The sequence below is a fragment of the Leptonotus elevatus genome, chromosome 1 (genome assembly GCF_054856555.1).
Source record: "Leptonotus elevatus isolate MCC_2025b chromosome 1, RoL_Lele_1.0, whole genome shotgun sequence".
Lineage (NCBI taxonomy): Eukaryota > Metazoa > Chordata > Actinopteri > Syngnathiformes > Syngnathidae > Leptonotus > Leptonotus elevatus.
In genome coordinates this window covers 568,717-584,542 of record NC_141239.1, presented here as the reverse complement: position 1 = coordinate 584,542, position 15,826 = coordinate 568,717, and the positions used below count along the sequence as shown (strand labels likewise).

Here is a 15,826-nt window from a genome sequence, read left to right as displayed (position 1 = left end):
AAACAAACAAACAGATAAGGGTGGATAATAAGCTTATTTAGAATATTTATTTAAAAAAAAAATGCCAGTCAGCGATATTTTAGGACGTCCTACTTTTCCCACAATGCACAGCGTTCGACCGTATAACAGGGGGCGCATGACTTCCGGTCTTTCTTTCTTGCTAGATCCTTTGCTACATTGGGCATGTTTCCTTGTGCAGCTCACTTTGGTAGGAATTTAATGCATTACGTTTTTTGTGATCGATTTTTCTCATTAAAAATGGTTTATGGAAATATGCCGTTTAAATCAGGATATTTAACGTTGACGGAAATCCTTGCACGTGGTTGCCACGATGCAAGCGAATGCACGGCTAAAGCTAATGGAAGCTAAAGCTAATTATTTAATGGATTCTCTGTGCGGTTAAAGCACATTAAACGCACAATGTTAATGCAATGTTATTTACGAATAATCTACAGCGTCTTAAACGTAGGTTAACGTTTGACCGTCAACAGTATTAAATGTCGCATTTTGAGACCATCTCTGATTTCCAACTTTTGTTTCAGGCATGAAGGCGTCCCGGTGGAAAAAAGGCAGCGCGGTAGACGCTGGATGAAACGAGCAAGATGTGTGTCCTTGCACTTAGGTAAATGACATTGTCGTGTTGACGAGAGTAAGAGGTTCAAACTGGTCTTGTGATAGCAGCAAATAAATAACGTATTTGGGTACAGTTGTATGCGTTAATACCGACCGACCAGCACTCAGTCAGCTGCCCAGGCTACGTTTTCTGGCTCAGTGTTACAGTGCTGGAAGAGAAAGTCTCTGCACGTCTTAAGCTCAGCATGTTCTGTTTTGGAACCTGCTGCTGCTGAACTGACTGCAGAGGGTGGCCCAAGAGTGGCCCGTCCCTACTTTTCCCCGGAGCGGGCCTAGTTCTGGGCTGAACATGCACCGCACGCGTTCTGCGATTTTGGACTTATTCTGAAGTATAACGTTTCAAAAATATGGCCGCGAAGTTTTGGTAACGCCTATTTAAGCACCGCTATTGTTCTCCCAACAATTTGTTGGTCTGTCAACAAAGTGCAACCGGTTCCAATTATTGCTAAATTTGTCTTGCAGCAGGATTTTGCGGCTGATGGCCATGACGTGATATCAGATGTTGCTCTTCATGATAACTGAAGGTGAGTTGTATTTATTTGATTATGTATGTAGGCATGGGCCAGCTACTAGTTTCAAGGTGCCGTTTTCCTTTTTTAAGAATAAAGCACCTTTCCTGCTATACTACATTTTGATTTGATTTAAGAATTTTTATTATTTTTTTACTAATGTACATGCAAAGTGTGTCCAATGGAACATTATGGAAACGGCTGCAACAGCAAAACGGATTGCGATCTTTTTTTTTTACCGCATCGTCGGAAGCTTGCACTGGCTCATGCCTGCCTATCGCGTGTGCGCTGATGTCTTTCTAACACATCATGCAGACTAAACATGGTGAACTTCCGAACCCTGAGCACAACCATTTGCAGTCGCAAGGTCACTTTTGTGGGCATGCGTTTATAATTGGCTCCTCGTTTTGTCTCCAGCGGTACACGGAACACTTCGTTGAACGTGTCAAGGGTCAAGACTGACTTCAGGTGTGTTTTTAGAATGATTATTATTAATATGCAAATGTCAATCCCAAATCGTCACTTCCATGCCAGAGACCACCTTCTCTGCTGTGGTTTTTTTGTATTGGGAGAAAACAAATATCAGGACTGGCACAGGTTTGTGTAACGTCCATTTTACCAGAGCCTGACTAAAGCCCTGAAACATTGCTAATGTCTTCAAATGATAACGTGAGCGGTGTTTCATTCTGCCCTAAATGTGGTTTTTTTCTTTTTCTTTTTTACTGATTTGGACTCTTGATGACTGAAGACTTGCTTTCAGGTACGTGATTATTATTATTTTCAAAAGGTAAATCTAAAACCCCAGTTGCATACTGCCATGCCAGAGAACACTTCTCTGCTGTGGAATCTTCGCACTGGGAGAAAAATCAGGGCTGGCACGGGTTTGTGTACAAATCCAGTATACCGGAACCCGACTTGCAGCCCTGGAACATCGCGAGTGTCGTCTTCAAATGTGGCGGCGAGCAGCACTTCTCTGTCCTAAATGTTTTGCTTTTTTCATTTTTAGTGATTTGGGCTCCTGACGAGACTCAATTTCTTCCTCCAGAGGCGACGAGGATTGCGCTTGGAGTCTTGACTTGTGACGGTTGTTTTCCTGAGATGGAGATGGATGGATTTTGTTAACGATGCCTGGTGTTCAAATGGGAAAACATGGAAATGTGGAAAATTACTGTGAAGCAATAATAAAAGCGTGGGACAAAGACTATGTCCATATTGTAGGCCAGTTTAAATTTTTTGCCCATAAGAGACTTGTTACTCCAGATGACAGATGGCGCTAACCCTTATTTAGCTTTGTGGCTAATTTGGGCTAGCCTTGCATTCAAGCAATGTTTGGCTTTGTGAGATTTTATGTTGTGTAAGTGTTATTAAATTGTGTGTCTGACAAATACAATTACTTGATCGAACTTTCTCTATAAACTTCCCACTGGCTTTTTTTTTTGTTGCAATAAACTGACATTACTTTCTCACTATTTGTAGTATGAGTCTATTTTTTGTCTTCACTTATTAATCCTGAATTTGATGGCTGAAAACTGAATGTCATCTACGTACTCAAAAATAAAATAATTCTGATTCCTTTAAACCAATGGGGGCGTTTGTCCTGACCCTTTTTTATTAATTGCAATTAAACGGGATACCATTGATAGTGAGAACAGTGACCCGTAGAACAGACAAGGTGAACTGTTCAGGAGCCTTCAAAGGGTGAGTTACACCGCGGTTCGGTAAACGTCGCCTGTGAAGGTTTTATTCGCTTAGATTTTTTTACGGCCAACGTGTTCTCAGGGTTCTCCTGCATGGGTTCTAGTCATTTTCTTCTGTGAAAGGACCCTCATCCTCCATCAAACGCGTTGACACATCCGCCGGCGAAGGAAGGCTGCCACCCCGCAGGAGGCCATCTTGGTGATCCTCTGGCGGGAACACCCGCAGTGTGAAAGTGTCAGCCGGCGGCTCCCGCTCCAGATCCTCCGAGCTCGTCCTACAAATAAGGACGACTCCTTTTTGTATTCAGAAGGATATCGCACACATTTGGACGGTATACTCGGCTAGCAATGCATTCGTTTGGCCAATGATGTCAATATTGTCCTATTTGACCAAGAGTACTAATATATTGCTATTTTGCCGAACCCGGCCAACGATCTGAGGAAGCCACAGACCTCATATCGAAGGTGGAGCCTCTGAAAGCGGGTCTGAGGCGGTCCGCCGCGGTGGACGCGGTGTAAGGGACGGAGAAATGTCTTTGGGCCCAGTGCTTGTCTTTCTCCAGGGGTGCCAGATTCTGGTACATGTCATCCACAGCCAGCATGGACACCTTACAGACACGACGTCAGCCACCGTAACGTGTTCAAAAAAAGATGGCGGGATTGAACGCACGCACCTGAATGTTTCTGTCAATCAGCTGGTTGGTCTCGAAGTCGTCATCGTCTTCGCCGAACGGGTTGATGATCAGCTCTCCCACCTTCAGCCATCCGGCATAGAAGAAGAACTGCAGTAGCGTGAAGACGGGCACGTACAGGTCCAAATTGTGGCCCTTGTAGCCTTTGTCCGGGTTCAGGAACTGGCGGCCGACGACGCACAAGGCGAAGAAGGAGTAGACCGCCAACGTCACCACCTGCGTCACAAGATAGTTGAGCGGCAGCCAACAAAAAAAAAAAAAGAGGTGATGGAGGAGGCGTGGTTGTCCCACCTGAGTGTACACCAGAGGGATGCTGATCCAGTCGTAGTGGAACAAGAGGCTGCATTTGGCCCTGTAGTTATTTAGCTCCTACAAAGACAACCAAACACGACTTCTCTTTTATTGGAATAACTTGATTGTGACTTTTTCCTTCGACTCTCTAATGTGGCTTAGCGGTGTATCAGACCGCGTGGAACCACACTGCCCCTAAGTGGCCAAATTGTGTACAACATGAACAGCGCTCCCAATAAAGGCGCGCACAAACACAGGGAAGACAGTATAAAATAATGTCAAGAAAATCGATTTTGAAGCGTACTAAACGAGAATACCGATTCTTTGGCACGCCCCTACTCACTAGGCTAACTGTTAGCAAACTAGCTAATGGTCGCCTAGAGTTTTAATGGTCTTTCTTGTCGCAAGAAAATTTCGAAAGACCATCGACAACAGACTCATATTATATTTTATTATTGTTGACGAAGTATCCTGATATGGTTTGGACAATATTAGGGATAGACCGATTATCGGCGCCTATATTCAGCATTTTGACCAATATCGGCATCGGCCATTTTGAAGAATCATATGGCCGATAATTCATCCATTTTTTAAAAAGTGTTAACTTCAGGGAACTAATTATTAAAATTTTCAGAGATGCTGCTGACCCTGGGAATTCTCTGCACCTTCTTTTTTTGATTGAAATTAAAACTGAGATAAGTACAAATGTAATACTTCAGATATTTTGAAAATGTGGAATACTTTATTTACTGTAGAAAACAATTGTTTAAGTTTGTATTTAACCTTTAAATATATGCTACTGCCCCTGGGAGACCCTGGAACTTTTTGTTCGATTTTTCTAACAAAGATGTCTGATAATGACTAAGACTTTTTTGTAAACTCCAATATTTTAAGAACCCTAAAAATAATTAAATCAACATGTGCTTTAAAATTCCCCCCAAAAATAAGAGCTGGAATTTGTATATTTTTTAATTTGAAGCCAATATTTTCCCTTTCAGTGAAAATAAATACCGGCTCCAAATTTCGGTTATCGGCGTCCTTGACTACTAATAATCGGTATCGGCCCTGAGAAACCCATATCGATCTATCTCTAGACAATATAGCATCATGTGTTGTCTCTTTGGCAAAATTTCACCATTTTGTTGGTCGAATATCATGACAATGACCTATCATGACGATAAAGCATCGTGGTAATATTGGTGTTATTGGACAAATAGCCTAATACGGTATCGAGATATTATCAATAGAGAGATCAATAAAATAGTCATAATAGGTTATTGTTATGATATTCGACCACCAACATCACAATCGGCATCGCGGTATTTTGCCAACAATACCGATACCATGATATTTGTGATATTTTGCTCACGGTATTTTATTGCACAATGCCGCAAATAACGTGATATGTCACATCACAAGCACACATTTGGTGAATGAAAACATTCATATGTCAAAACCAGAACATTAGGCCACCAAAACCAATAACGTCACAATATTATCATTACATTTGAGCAAGTATCCTGATGATGTTATTTTTCAAATGACACAGAAATCACGATACAAAATTGTCCAACTGTACTGATATCATGATGCAGTATCATGATACTTAGCCAACAACAACAATATGGTACTTGGCTGATGATACCAATGCTGTAATATCACAATATTACGATGACAAAGAACTTTGCTCGTCAGCAAAATATGAACACAGGATACGTTTGATACCGTATCGTTTCACGTGAAGGTGAAATGAAAGTTTGCTCACATCCATGAGGAGCCTCAACGCGATGTCGTCCCTCACGCGGGCGTCCGCTCTCGCTTCGGACGCCAGGTTGGCAAACCAGGTCAGCGGCATCCAGTACTTGTTGAAGTCCGAGTGCAGCGACTCCAAAATCGTCAGCTCGCGCGATGTCATGAAGCCTCGACAGCAAACGCGATCAAGATGATTATTATTATTGTGATTTTTTTTTTTTTAGATGCATAGAAGCGAGCGGCCGATGTTTCGCCGATACCCACCGGCCTCCACCACGTGCTCCAGCGCGGGGAAGCGCTTGTGCACTCGGGTGCTAACGGAGCGCAGGATCAGCACCGACGACAGGTTGGCGTATCGCATGAGAGTGCGCCGCAGCAGGCGGCCCCGCTCGTCCGCTCCGTGGACGTTCCCGGAGACCGCCATCATCAGGTTGTCGGGCAGCGGGAAGCTGGTGTATTGACCCCACCAACGATTAAACGCCAAGGTTACGTAAAAGCCTGCAAATATAAAGATGAGTGATACTGTTAGAGTAGACAATATTAAGTATTGTACTCTTTGCGTGTTCAATTAACTGAATGGTGAGATCCTGGTGAAGAAGTCCCTTTGCAAAGGTATTTATTAATTACCAGAAGCTTCTGATCACACAATTGAAGTCACCCAAGCAGTGCTCTGTTCAAATGTGTGATCAGAAGCTTCTGGTAATTAATAAATACCTTTGCAAAGGGACTTTTTCACCAGGATCTCACCATTCAGTTAATTGAACACACAAAGAGTACAATACTTAATATTGTCTACTCTAACAAATGGTGACCGCCGACGCTGAATTCTAAACGGATGGTGGCGTTGTTGACGTAGAGCAGGCTGCGGCGTTCCCCGACGGGCGGAATTTCTGGCGCCATATTAATTCCGGTAAGTGGAGATCTTTATCCACGTAGTGAAATTCTGTCTGTTTGGTGGCGTTACAGCTGGTTTATCGTCTTCTAAATTGTCTACTCTAACAATACCAATGATACTATTTTGTCAACCTGAAACATTTCTTAACAATAATATGTTATATGTCGAAACATGACATTCTGATTCATACTACATTTGTGGAATGTGAGTTAAGCAGCCAAATCCAGCCGTTTTCATCCAACTCAAGGGGCGGCCATTTTGCCACTTGCTGTCGACGAAAGATGACATCACAGTTGCTCAGGCAATGACCAATCACAGCTCACCTGTTTTCTGAAGCTGAGTTGGGATTGGTGGTTACCCGAGACCTGAGCAACTTTGATGCCATCTTCAGTCGGCAGCAAGTGGCAAAATGGCCGCCTCTGAGATGGATCAAAGCGGCTGGATTTTGCTGCTTAACTCATATTCCACTAGCGCGATATTAACCAGAATGCAATATTTAGACTAGTGGGGCTGCATAGAACATATTATTGTAAAAAAAAAAAAAGGGGCGGGGGGTTGACTTCCCCTTTAAAACCAATTGTGTTCTTTTAGTTTTGCTCGACAGCTCGTTGGCAGTGCAAATCACGCCTTCCATCTCTCGACTCGACATTGAGAGAGCACTTTAAAATGGCCGCCGCTGTTTTCTTAAGATGGAATCCAAGGGCATCCGATCCAATGAAAACAGCAGAGGCCCCAGAATTGAACCCTGTGGAACACCATACGTTCCATGACATATATGAATTTATACTCACCAATTTCCTTTTTTTGTTTTTGCTCAACATAGTATGAAGCGGTTACCATATTAAAGAAATCACATGCCGCGGCGTATCATCACGAATCATTTGAGTCAGGTGTGTGTCTTGACCTCTGCCCAACCTCTGGGGTTAAGAACCACTGCATGAGAGTGTCAAAATGCCCCCCCCCCCCCCCCCCTCACAAACTATACCTACCGAGGACAAAGAGAACAGGGATGAAGTTGGTGTTGGTGAATTGGTCACAGTAAAGGGCGATGCGTTCAAAGACATCCTGCTGTTTGGGTGTCAGCATCAACCTGCGTTGAAAAACAATAAAACAAGCCCAAGTCAAATATCAATATGCATTGATACTGGTCAGAATAATAATAATAATAATAATAATAATAATAATAATAATAATAATAATAATAATAATAGAGCTGTCAAACAATGAACATTTTAAATCACATTAATCACATTTTAGAATTTGGATTAAGACTTTTTAATCACATTTTTTTTGCCAGCCAAATTTGAAGCGCGCCTGTTATGTGTTCATTCTTTCGACATTTAATGTTATGAGGACGTCTTTGATCCACCGCGCATGCTCATCCTCCTCTTTTTTTCTAACAAGTTCATTACTTGCATCATTGAAAATGGGAGAAAAAAATGACTTCAGTCGTTTGACATGAACAAATATTCCGAATGTCGTCCGCAAACATTTATTAAATGCTTGACTTGAAAGCATGTAGTCACGTTTATTGCCAAAACGCAACCTGCGCTTCCTTTTCACGTAACTGTCAAGCTAAAGGATCATCTGCGGTTAAAATTAAATTAAAACGTGATGAATGCGATCATTTTTTGTGATTAATCAATGAGTTAACGCTTTAACTTTGAGATTTAAATAATAATAATAATAATAATAATGATAATGTGATAGCAGATTTTATTTATAATGCGCTTTACATTTATAAATGACATCTCAAAGTGCAGTCACAGTACAGGCAACAATAAAAACAATGAAAGCACACAGGAAATTAACTCATTCACTGCCATTGACGGCTATAAACGTCAAAAATTCATTTGAACTATTTCTATTAGTTTAACATTTTTTTCCACTTTTGTCAACAAGAGTATGAAAACCTAGATTTTTTTATTGTACATTTAGTACAGATATGAAATTTGTGATTAATCACGAGTTAACTCGTGAAGTCATGCGATTAATTACGATTAAAAACTTTAATCGCCTGATGCCCCCAATTAAATATTTATTTTTTAAATTCATTCACTGGCATTGACGTAAAAAATCCATTTGAACTAGTTTTATTAGTTTAACACCCCCCCCCCCACACACACACACACTTTTTAATCGTGAGTTAACTAGTGAAGTCATGCGAGTTTAATGAAAAAAAATTAATCGCCTTTTGCCCCAAATTTTTAATAATCTTTAAAAAAAAAAAAAAGAATTTATGGAAGTGAATGAGTTTAAAAAAAACTGTCAATTAAAAAAAAGATTCAACCAGGAAAAGTTTATTAAACCAGGAAAGTTTTGAGTCCTTTTGTAAAAGTATAAAATGTATTGTCATGATCCGTATTTGTTTGCTTTTGCTTTTCTTGCGGTTCACGTCTTCCTCGTTATGGTTTTGTGTCCACCTGTTTTCAGCCCCCGTGTCTGCCAATCAGAACCCTCGGCCACTTGTATCGCGCGTGTTTCTCATTGTCTCGTTTGTATTTACTTCCTGGTTTCTGTTCAGTTCTTGTTGGATCATTTCGTTTGCTTTTGCTCCACGTCCTGGCAATCCTGAAAAAGTGGAGTCGAAGCGTTTGTTTCTTTGAATGGCTTTTGTTTTTGATAGTAAGTCGAGTCTTCTTTTTATGTTTTGTTGATAAAACATTTTTGTAAGCACACCTGACCTCCCTCGCTGCTTTCTTTCAATCCTCCGGACTCCCCTGACAAGTATATAACAATCATCCAATAATATCACATATTTGGCACCAATTAGATCTTAATACAATATGACTATATTTGTCCACAAATATACCAATAAAAATTCTATATGCGATATCATGATATTTGTCAATAATCCCTTTATTATCATGATACTATGTTATGATGTTTGGCCAATGATAATTTACAAATGATATTAAGCTGAGGATATCTATACTCTAATCAAATTACAAAAATATATATAACTGTATTCTGTTACAGTTACAGGGAAAAAAACAGTAATCAGATTACAGGTACAATTATTAAAAATGGGGATTACTTTGAGGATTACAATTTCTACGATGAGAGAGAGTGCGAAAGAGAGCGAGGGAGAGAGAGAGAGAGAGAGACAGCGAGAGAGCGCGAGTGGCACATGTCGGGGAGGTGGGGACGAACGAACTGACTGACTGTCGTCCACACGCGGGCAGTTTGAAAAAGCTTCACAGGCGGGAGGAGGAAATGGCGACCGGTATTCACTGGAACTTACTCGTCTTGCTGTAAGAGCGAAAGTTTGAGCTGAGAGTCCAGCGGCATGCTACGCGCTGTAGCTTCTTGCTAGCTAGCCCGCTAGCCTACAACCATAACGTGAGTTACACCTTCCAAACAAATCTTCCTCCCGCCAATTCACTATTTAAACATCATACACGACAAATACACGGCGAAAATTGGGACTGGGATAAAAGATCATCTATCTGTCTATCTGTCTATTTGTCTGTCTGTCCAACTGTGAGGTGTGGTTGCTTTCAGTGACAGTTCAAAAAAAAAAATATGGCCTTCAATCAATTAATCAATCAATCAATAGCCTACATGCTTTTTAATTACACAAGGATTTGTCGGCTGCCCGGGTTCCTATCACCCGCAAATAGCAGGGGCACATTGAATAAATATTGTGGTGATATTTATTTTGATTTTGTCTTCATGAGCATACTCAATATTAGAGTTATCCAAAAGTAATCCAGTTACATTACTTTAATATTTTGGTACTTGGATTACATTACTAACTACATTTTTTTTTAGCAGGTCACTTGTAACTGTAACAGATTACATTTTAAAAGTAACCCTCCCAACCCTGATTCCAATGCAGTATCATTGTGATATTTGGTCCAAAACAACAGTAAGAACTCGGGATGTAACGATATCCAAACATCACGATACGACACACTGAAAAAAATGGGGATTGGTGTTTGCTAGAAAAAATCGATTAAAGTTTGTTCACATCAGCAATTCTAATTCAACTCTTTGTAAAATGTACTTAGAATTTCTGAGTGCATCAATCTTTACGAAGCTTTTTCAAGTAAATATTATCAATTTTTCAGTGTATTATCACAATATGAATGTCACGGTATGATAATTATCACGATATTGTGGGGAGGATGCAGATATTTAAAAAAAAAAAAGGTCGTGATATTGTAAAAAGAAAAAGAGCTCATACTAAAAAAAAAAGCACAATTTTGTGCTTTTGTACATAACAGCAATGCATATTCACGACCGACAATCTGTAATAACACTTCATATTGTGGCACTTACTTGCTAACTTGACTTCCTCCACACGTTGACTCGCTTCACAAGCATATTACGTTCCCTTTCGTCTGATCATCATTAGCGTGGATTTTAAACATAGAAGGGCCAAAACATGCCTTGTGAAAATCAAACTGCACTAAAAAACTAGCCACCGGAAATCAACCAGATTTTTTTAAACAGATGTGCTGCTTTGAACTCATTCACTGCCATAAATTCATTTAAAAAAAGATGATCAAAAATTAGGGTTTTTAATTGTAATTAATTGCATGGCTTCACTATTTTATATCAGTTCTAAATGTTCAATAAAAAAATTCTAGGTTTTCATACTCTTGTTAACATAAGTGGGATTTTTTTTAAACTAATAGAAACTGTTCAAATGAAATGTTGACGTTTATAGCCGTCAATGGCAATGAATGTGTTAATATCGCGGCAGTTTTAATATCGCAATATCACGATATTGCCGTTCCTTCCCTAGTAAGAACACAATCCCGTATTACGATATATAAGCATGTCCACATCTGGACGAGATGAAGATGCGGCCCACCTGTAGAGCGTGCTGAAAAAGACGTAGACCCCGCAGAAGAGCAGAAATTCCTTGTAGAGCAGCTTGTAGATGCTGCCCTTCCACCTGAACAAGAGCTTGGAGAAGCCCCCGAACCTCACGTTGGCCACCTCAAGAGTGTATGACACCGTCATGCCTGAAGAACAGGATAGGGGGGGGTGGGCTCAAGGTCAGAAATTGAGGACCACCGCCAACGTTGGAGGCTCACCTGCGAAGGAGACAAGGAAGCTGAAGAGAAGCTCTTTGCTCCTCAGGTTCCGCATTTAAAGCCCCCCCGCCCGCGTGTGCGTGTCCTTTTGTCGCACAATCGAACAACACGCCTTTTTGTGTCACGGCTGAGCTGGGAACGTCGAGCCAAAGACGACTTGCACACAAATCAACCTTATCGCTGCTGACAACGAGTTCATAAAAGGCGCCGTTCGCTGCCAGCATAGCAAAGCTTCACAAACGGAATAATGATGAATGGACGCTTTATGATTATGTAAGATTATGATATATATACTGTATATATATATATATTTCTTTATTTTAACTGGCTATTATTATAGTTTGTTGTTTTAGGAAAGTTAGTGATAAAAAAGAGACATACAGTAATAGATAATGCTTGATTTTATTTATATAAAATTCAACATTTATGACAGGGGGTCAAACTCATTTTTGTTGCCCCCCCCCTCCTCAAATAAATAAATAAAATAATTCTTGACAATATGTTCTATGCAGCCCCTCGGGTCTAAATACGGTATTCTGGTTCATATTGCGTTTGTGGAATAAAAGTTAGGCAGCATAATCCACCATTTTTTATCGATATCAGAAGGCGGCCATTTTGCCACTCGCTGTCGACTAAAGATGACATCACAGATGCTCAGGTCTCAGGTAACAGCCAATCACAGCTCAGCTTCAGAAAACAGGTGAGCTGTGATTGGTCGTTGCCTGAGCCCCGAACAACTGTGATGTCATCTTTAGTCGACAGCAAGTGGCAAAATGGCCGCCCCCTGAGATGGATCAAAATGGCTGGACTTTGCTGCTTAACTCACATTCCACAAATATAATATTCGTCAGAATGTCATATCGAGACGAGCGAGGTCACACATGACATCATGTCAAGAAATGTTGAAGGCTTTCTTCCTCTTGAAGGTTTTAAGGAGGGCCAAAAAAAATGTATGGCGGCCTCATATTACACAAACACAATCAATTGCTACCGTCGTTTTGAAATAAAAGGCCAGTAAAAACATGATTATTATTAGTCACAAAAAATGACTGACATATGTTTTTAAAAAGCAAAGACAATTTGCCATTTTGTTTTTTTTACGAAGAAACACGTCGATGCACATTTTGCGGCGGGTTGGATTTGGCCCCCAGGCCGTGAGTTTGACACCTATGATTTAAAAGGTTGACATTTTTACTATCGATTTATTTGGAAAAAAAATGCACCTAATCTACGTATATAGTATCGTATACACTCTCTGGATGTCACTGAAATTATTTTAGGGTGGTCTAGATTTTTCATTTGTTGATGACGAAGGTTGGCGGTTCCGACGCGCGATCGCATAAGAAACGGATTGCGTGTCTGTGCCTGTTGGCAGGCCAGCGGTTGCGGACCCCCGCGCGCACAAACTGACGTGGACGCGTTTTGGAATGATTGGTCGCATTGTCGACGGGTGAGATAAGAGCAGCGCAAAGAAGAACGGCAGGTCGCAGCGCTCGCTTCTCGCTCATTTGTCAGCCAACGCCGTTCGACGCTCATTTGTTTGTTCTTCACATGGCTACGTTCACTGACGTTGTAAATCTTCCGTGCTTTGCTTTTATGCTCCTTTTGGACGTCACGCCGTTGACGCCATTAACGCCAACTTCTCCTTTTCACCATTTCCAGGTTAACTATTGATTCAAAGGATCGGATCATCGGCAAGCTACGCAGAAAAACTGACAAGCGTCCCGATGATTGGACTTTGGTGCGTTGGGGGGGTGAAACCTCGGAAACAGGCAGGACGGAGGCCCTCAAGGGTTTGAGGACTGCGATCCTCGAGCGCCACAGTCCTGCATGTTTTAGAGAAGGCTTGCCCAATCCTGGTCTGGCAGGTTTTCGACCCCGTCCAGACGGAAGATTTGTTTGGTTCCTCAAACAAATCTCGTCCACACGGAAGCGTTTCAAGACGTTTAACGGCTGTAATGTCTATGCCAAGTCAGGAGTGGCGCTGTAGCGCAGCCACGGGGAGTTAACGGAAAGCGTAGAAGAAGAATCAGCGACTTTCTAACTTTTTTGCAATCTACAGAACAAAACATGGCTTTGCATGTATCGAAAGAACATGAAGAAGACGAACAGGAGACGTGACAATGGCGGGTCATTCAAATACAACACATAACAGCTAAGCAAGCTAAAGAGGCCGAGGCTGCGCAAAACGACGACGACACGGCTGTCCGCCATTGTTGTTGACAGACTGACGGTTCGCGAGAATTGGCGCATACGTCATCAATCTGCGACAACGCGTCGTCATCGAGCTGCGACCACGACGTCATCACTGGAGGACTATCCTGCGCATATGGCGTCCAGACGGACGCGTTTTGAAATCTTTCCACTCTGGAGCCCGCTTTCAAAAGTGATCGGTTTCAAGCTCCCAAACGGCGCCATCGTGTGGACGAATGGCCTAAATGGTAAGAAACTTGTGAGGATACATTGAAACTGGCTTTGGACTGGGCCTTAGATGTTTCCCTCCTCCAACACACCTGGTTCATATAACAAGCTCATCAGCAAGCTTTGCAGAAGCCTGACAACCATCCTGATCTTTCGAATCAGGTGTGTTGGAGGATTGAAACAGCTAAAAACTGCAGAACTCCGGTCCTTGAGGACCAGGATCGGGGAAGCCCGTTTTAGAGGTTTCCCTCCTCCAACACACCTGATTCACATAACAAGCTCATCAGCAAGCTTTGCAGAAGCCTGACAACCATCCTGATCTTTCGAATCAGGTGTGTTGGATGATGGAAACAGCTAAAAACTGCAGAACTCCGGTCCTTGAGGACCAGGATCAGGGAAGCCCGTTTTAGAGGTTTCCCTCCTCCAACACACCTGATTCATATAACCCTGATAACCATCCTGATCTTTTGAATCAGGTGTGTTGGACGATTAAAACAGCTAAAAACTGCAGAACTCCGGTCCTTGAGGACCAGGATCGGGGAAGCCCGTTTTAGAGGTTTCCCTCCTCCAACACACCTGATTCATATAACCCTGACAACCATCCTGATCTTTCGAATCAGTTGTCTTGGAGGATGGAAACAGCTAAAAACTGCAGAACTCCGGTCCTTGAGGACCAGGATCGGGGAAGCCCGTTTTAGAGGTTTCCCTGCTCCAACACACCTGATTCATATAACCCTGACAACCATCCTGATCTTTCGAATCAGTTGTCTTGGAGGATGGAAACAGCTAAAAACTGCAGAACTCCGGTCGTTGAGGACCAGGATCGGGGAAGCCCGTTTTAGAGGTTTCCCTGCTCCAACACGCCTGATTCAAAGTATCGGCTCATCAACAAGTTCTGCAGAAACCTGATAACCATTTGATTCAGGTGTGTTGGAGGAAGGAAGCCTCTAAAGCAGCGGTGCCAAAGTCCGGCCCTCGAGGGCCTGTGTCCTGCATGTTTTGGAGGAGACGTTCAAAGCGTGTTCTGACCCTTTTGATGAAGGTAAGATGGTAAAAATGCTTTCAATGCGATCGTGATGTATGTTATGTGAGCCGCTCGCTCTGGCTAAAAATAGATCTGGTGGTGAAGATGTTCGATTTTGAGATCTCGCCCAATACCTTCCTTAAGGTCTCTTTTTTGCCTTTCCAGCAGCCCAGAAGTTGAAATTGTTGTTAAAGTCTATGAAAATAAGTGACGAATTAACAATGTTGCTGTTGTTTTTGTTGTAACATGCTAGCGCTCGTCGCTAGCTCCAATGTTTGTTATCCAATCGATACCACGAATCAAAGGTTTTAGCGCGTACCGCTGCAAGGAGTGTTGAGCGAAATCTTCCGCATGCGTCCTGCTTACACAAGCAACGTTAGAGGAAGCCGAGCGTGACGACGTTCATCAATTTCAAAAGAACATTCGGAGAGAATAGAAACACAGCTGAGTCCGCCGGGAAGTTGACCGCCGCGAGGCGCGGACTCGCAATCCCTCGACGTCAGTGAATGCTCGCTCTCGAGGACGGGGCTTCCCGAACCCTGTTCTCGAGTGTTCGCTATTCAGATTCCGGTGCTCCGGAATACCTTGCGTAGGGAACGTCCCCAGTGGAAATGATTACAACTTAAGACTTCTTTTCAGGGATGGATGACGTTGCTGTCTTTATATGACCGTCAAGTCAAAGTCAGCATTTTGGATTTTCCTCTGACCTTGTTTTTGACCATTTATTTATTTATATTCATAATAATAATTATTATTATTATTTAAGCTGATATCTAATTAAGGAGATTTTAGCTACAGCTTTGCCAACAATTCATTTTTGAAGGGCACAAGAAGTTGTGAAAATCGAGTTCTGTATGAAAGCCG

At 42.0% G+C, this 15,826-nt stretch overlaps 1 protein-coding gene and 1 long non-coding RNA gene across 9 annotated transcripts in view; one reads left to right on the top strand and one right to left on the bottom strand.

Annotated features, from left to right (window-relative positions):
• Position 1: 1 nt before the first annotated feature.
• LOC147180227 (uncharacterized) lies at positions 2-2,611 on the top strand. Of its 3 annotated transcripts, none has more exons than XR_015096440.1 (5): positions 2-208; positions 543-622; positions 1,096-1,157; positions 1,560-1,902; positions 2,149-2,611. It is a non-coding gene; the product is annotated as an uncharacterized LOC147180227 (long non-coding RNA). The 3 variants fall into 3 exon arrangements; XR_015096441.1 differs by having other exon boundaries at positions 90-208; positions 1,560-1,610; positions 1,891-2,611; XR_015096438.1 differs by having other exon boundaries at positions 91-208; positions 1,560-2,611.
• A 118-nt stretch (positions 2,612-2,729) lies between these two features.
• Positions 2,730-15,826, bottom strand: part of best4 (bestrophin 4) — a 43,283-nt gene continuing 30,186 nt past the window's right edge. For 3 of the 6 annotated variants that reach the window (XM_086074546.1, XM_086074555.1, XM_086074572.1), the window contains 8 exons: positions 11,292-11,517; positions 7,459-7,559; positions 5,839-6,072; positions 5,588-5,742; positions 3,823-3,900; positions 3,514-3,747; positions 3,293-3,447; positions 2,730-3,114 (listed from right to left, as the gene is read on the bottom strand). In XM_086074546.1, the coding sequence (XP_085930672.1) occupies positions 2,940-3,114; positions 3,293-3,447; positions 3,514-3,747; positions 3,823-3,900; positions 5,588-5,742; positions 5,839-6,072; positions 7,459-7,559; positions 11,292-11,443 (1,284 nt within the window). In that variant the 5' untranslated portion in view covers positions 11,444-11,517 and the 3' untranslated portion in view covers positions 2,730-2,939. Of the gene's footprint in view, positions 3,115-3,292; positions 3,448-3,513; positions 3,748-3,822; positions 3,901-5,587; positions 5,743-5,838; positions 6,073-7,458; positions 7,560-11,291; positions 11,518-15,281; positions 15,424-15,826 lie in introns of those variants that run through there. The other 3 variants (XM_086074562.1, XM_086074580.1, XM_086074538.1) reach the window with 2 other exon arrangements.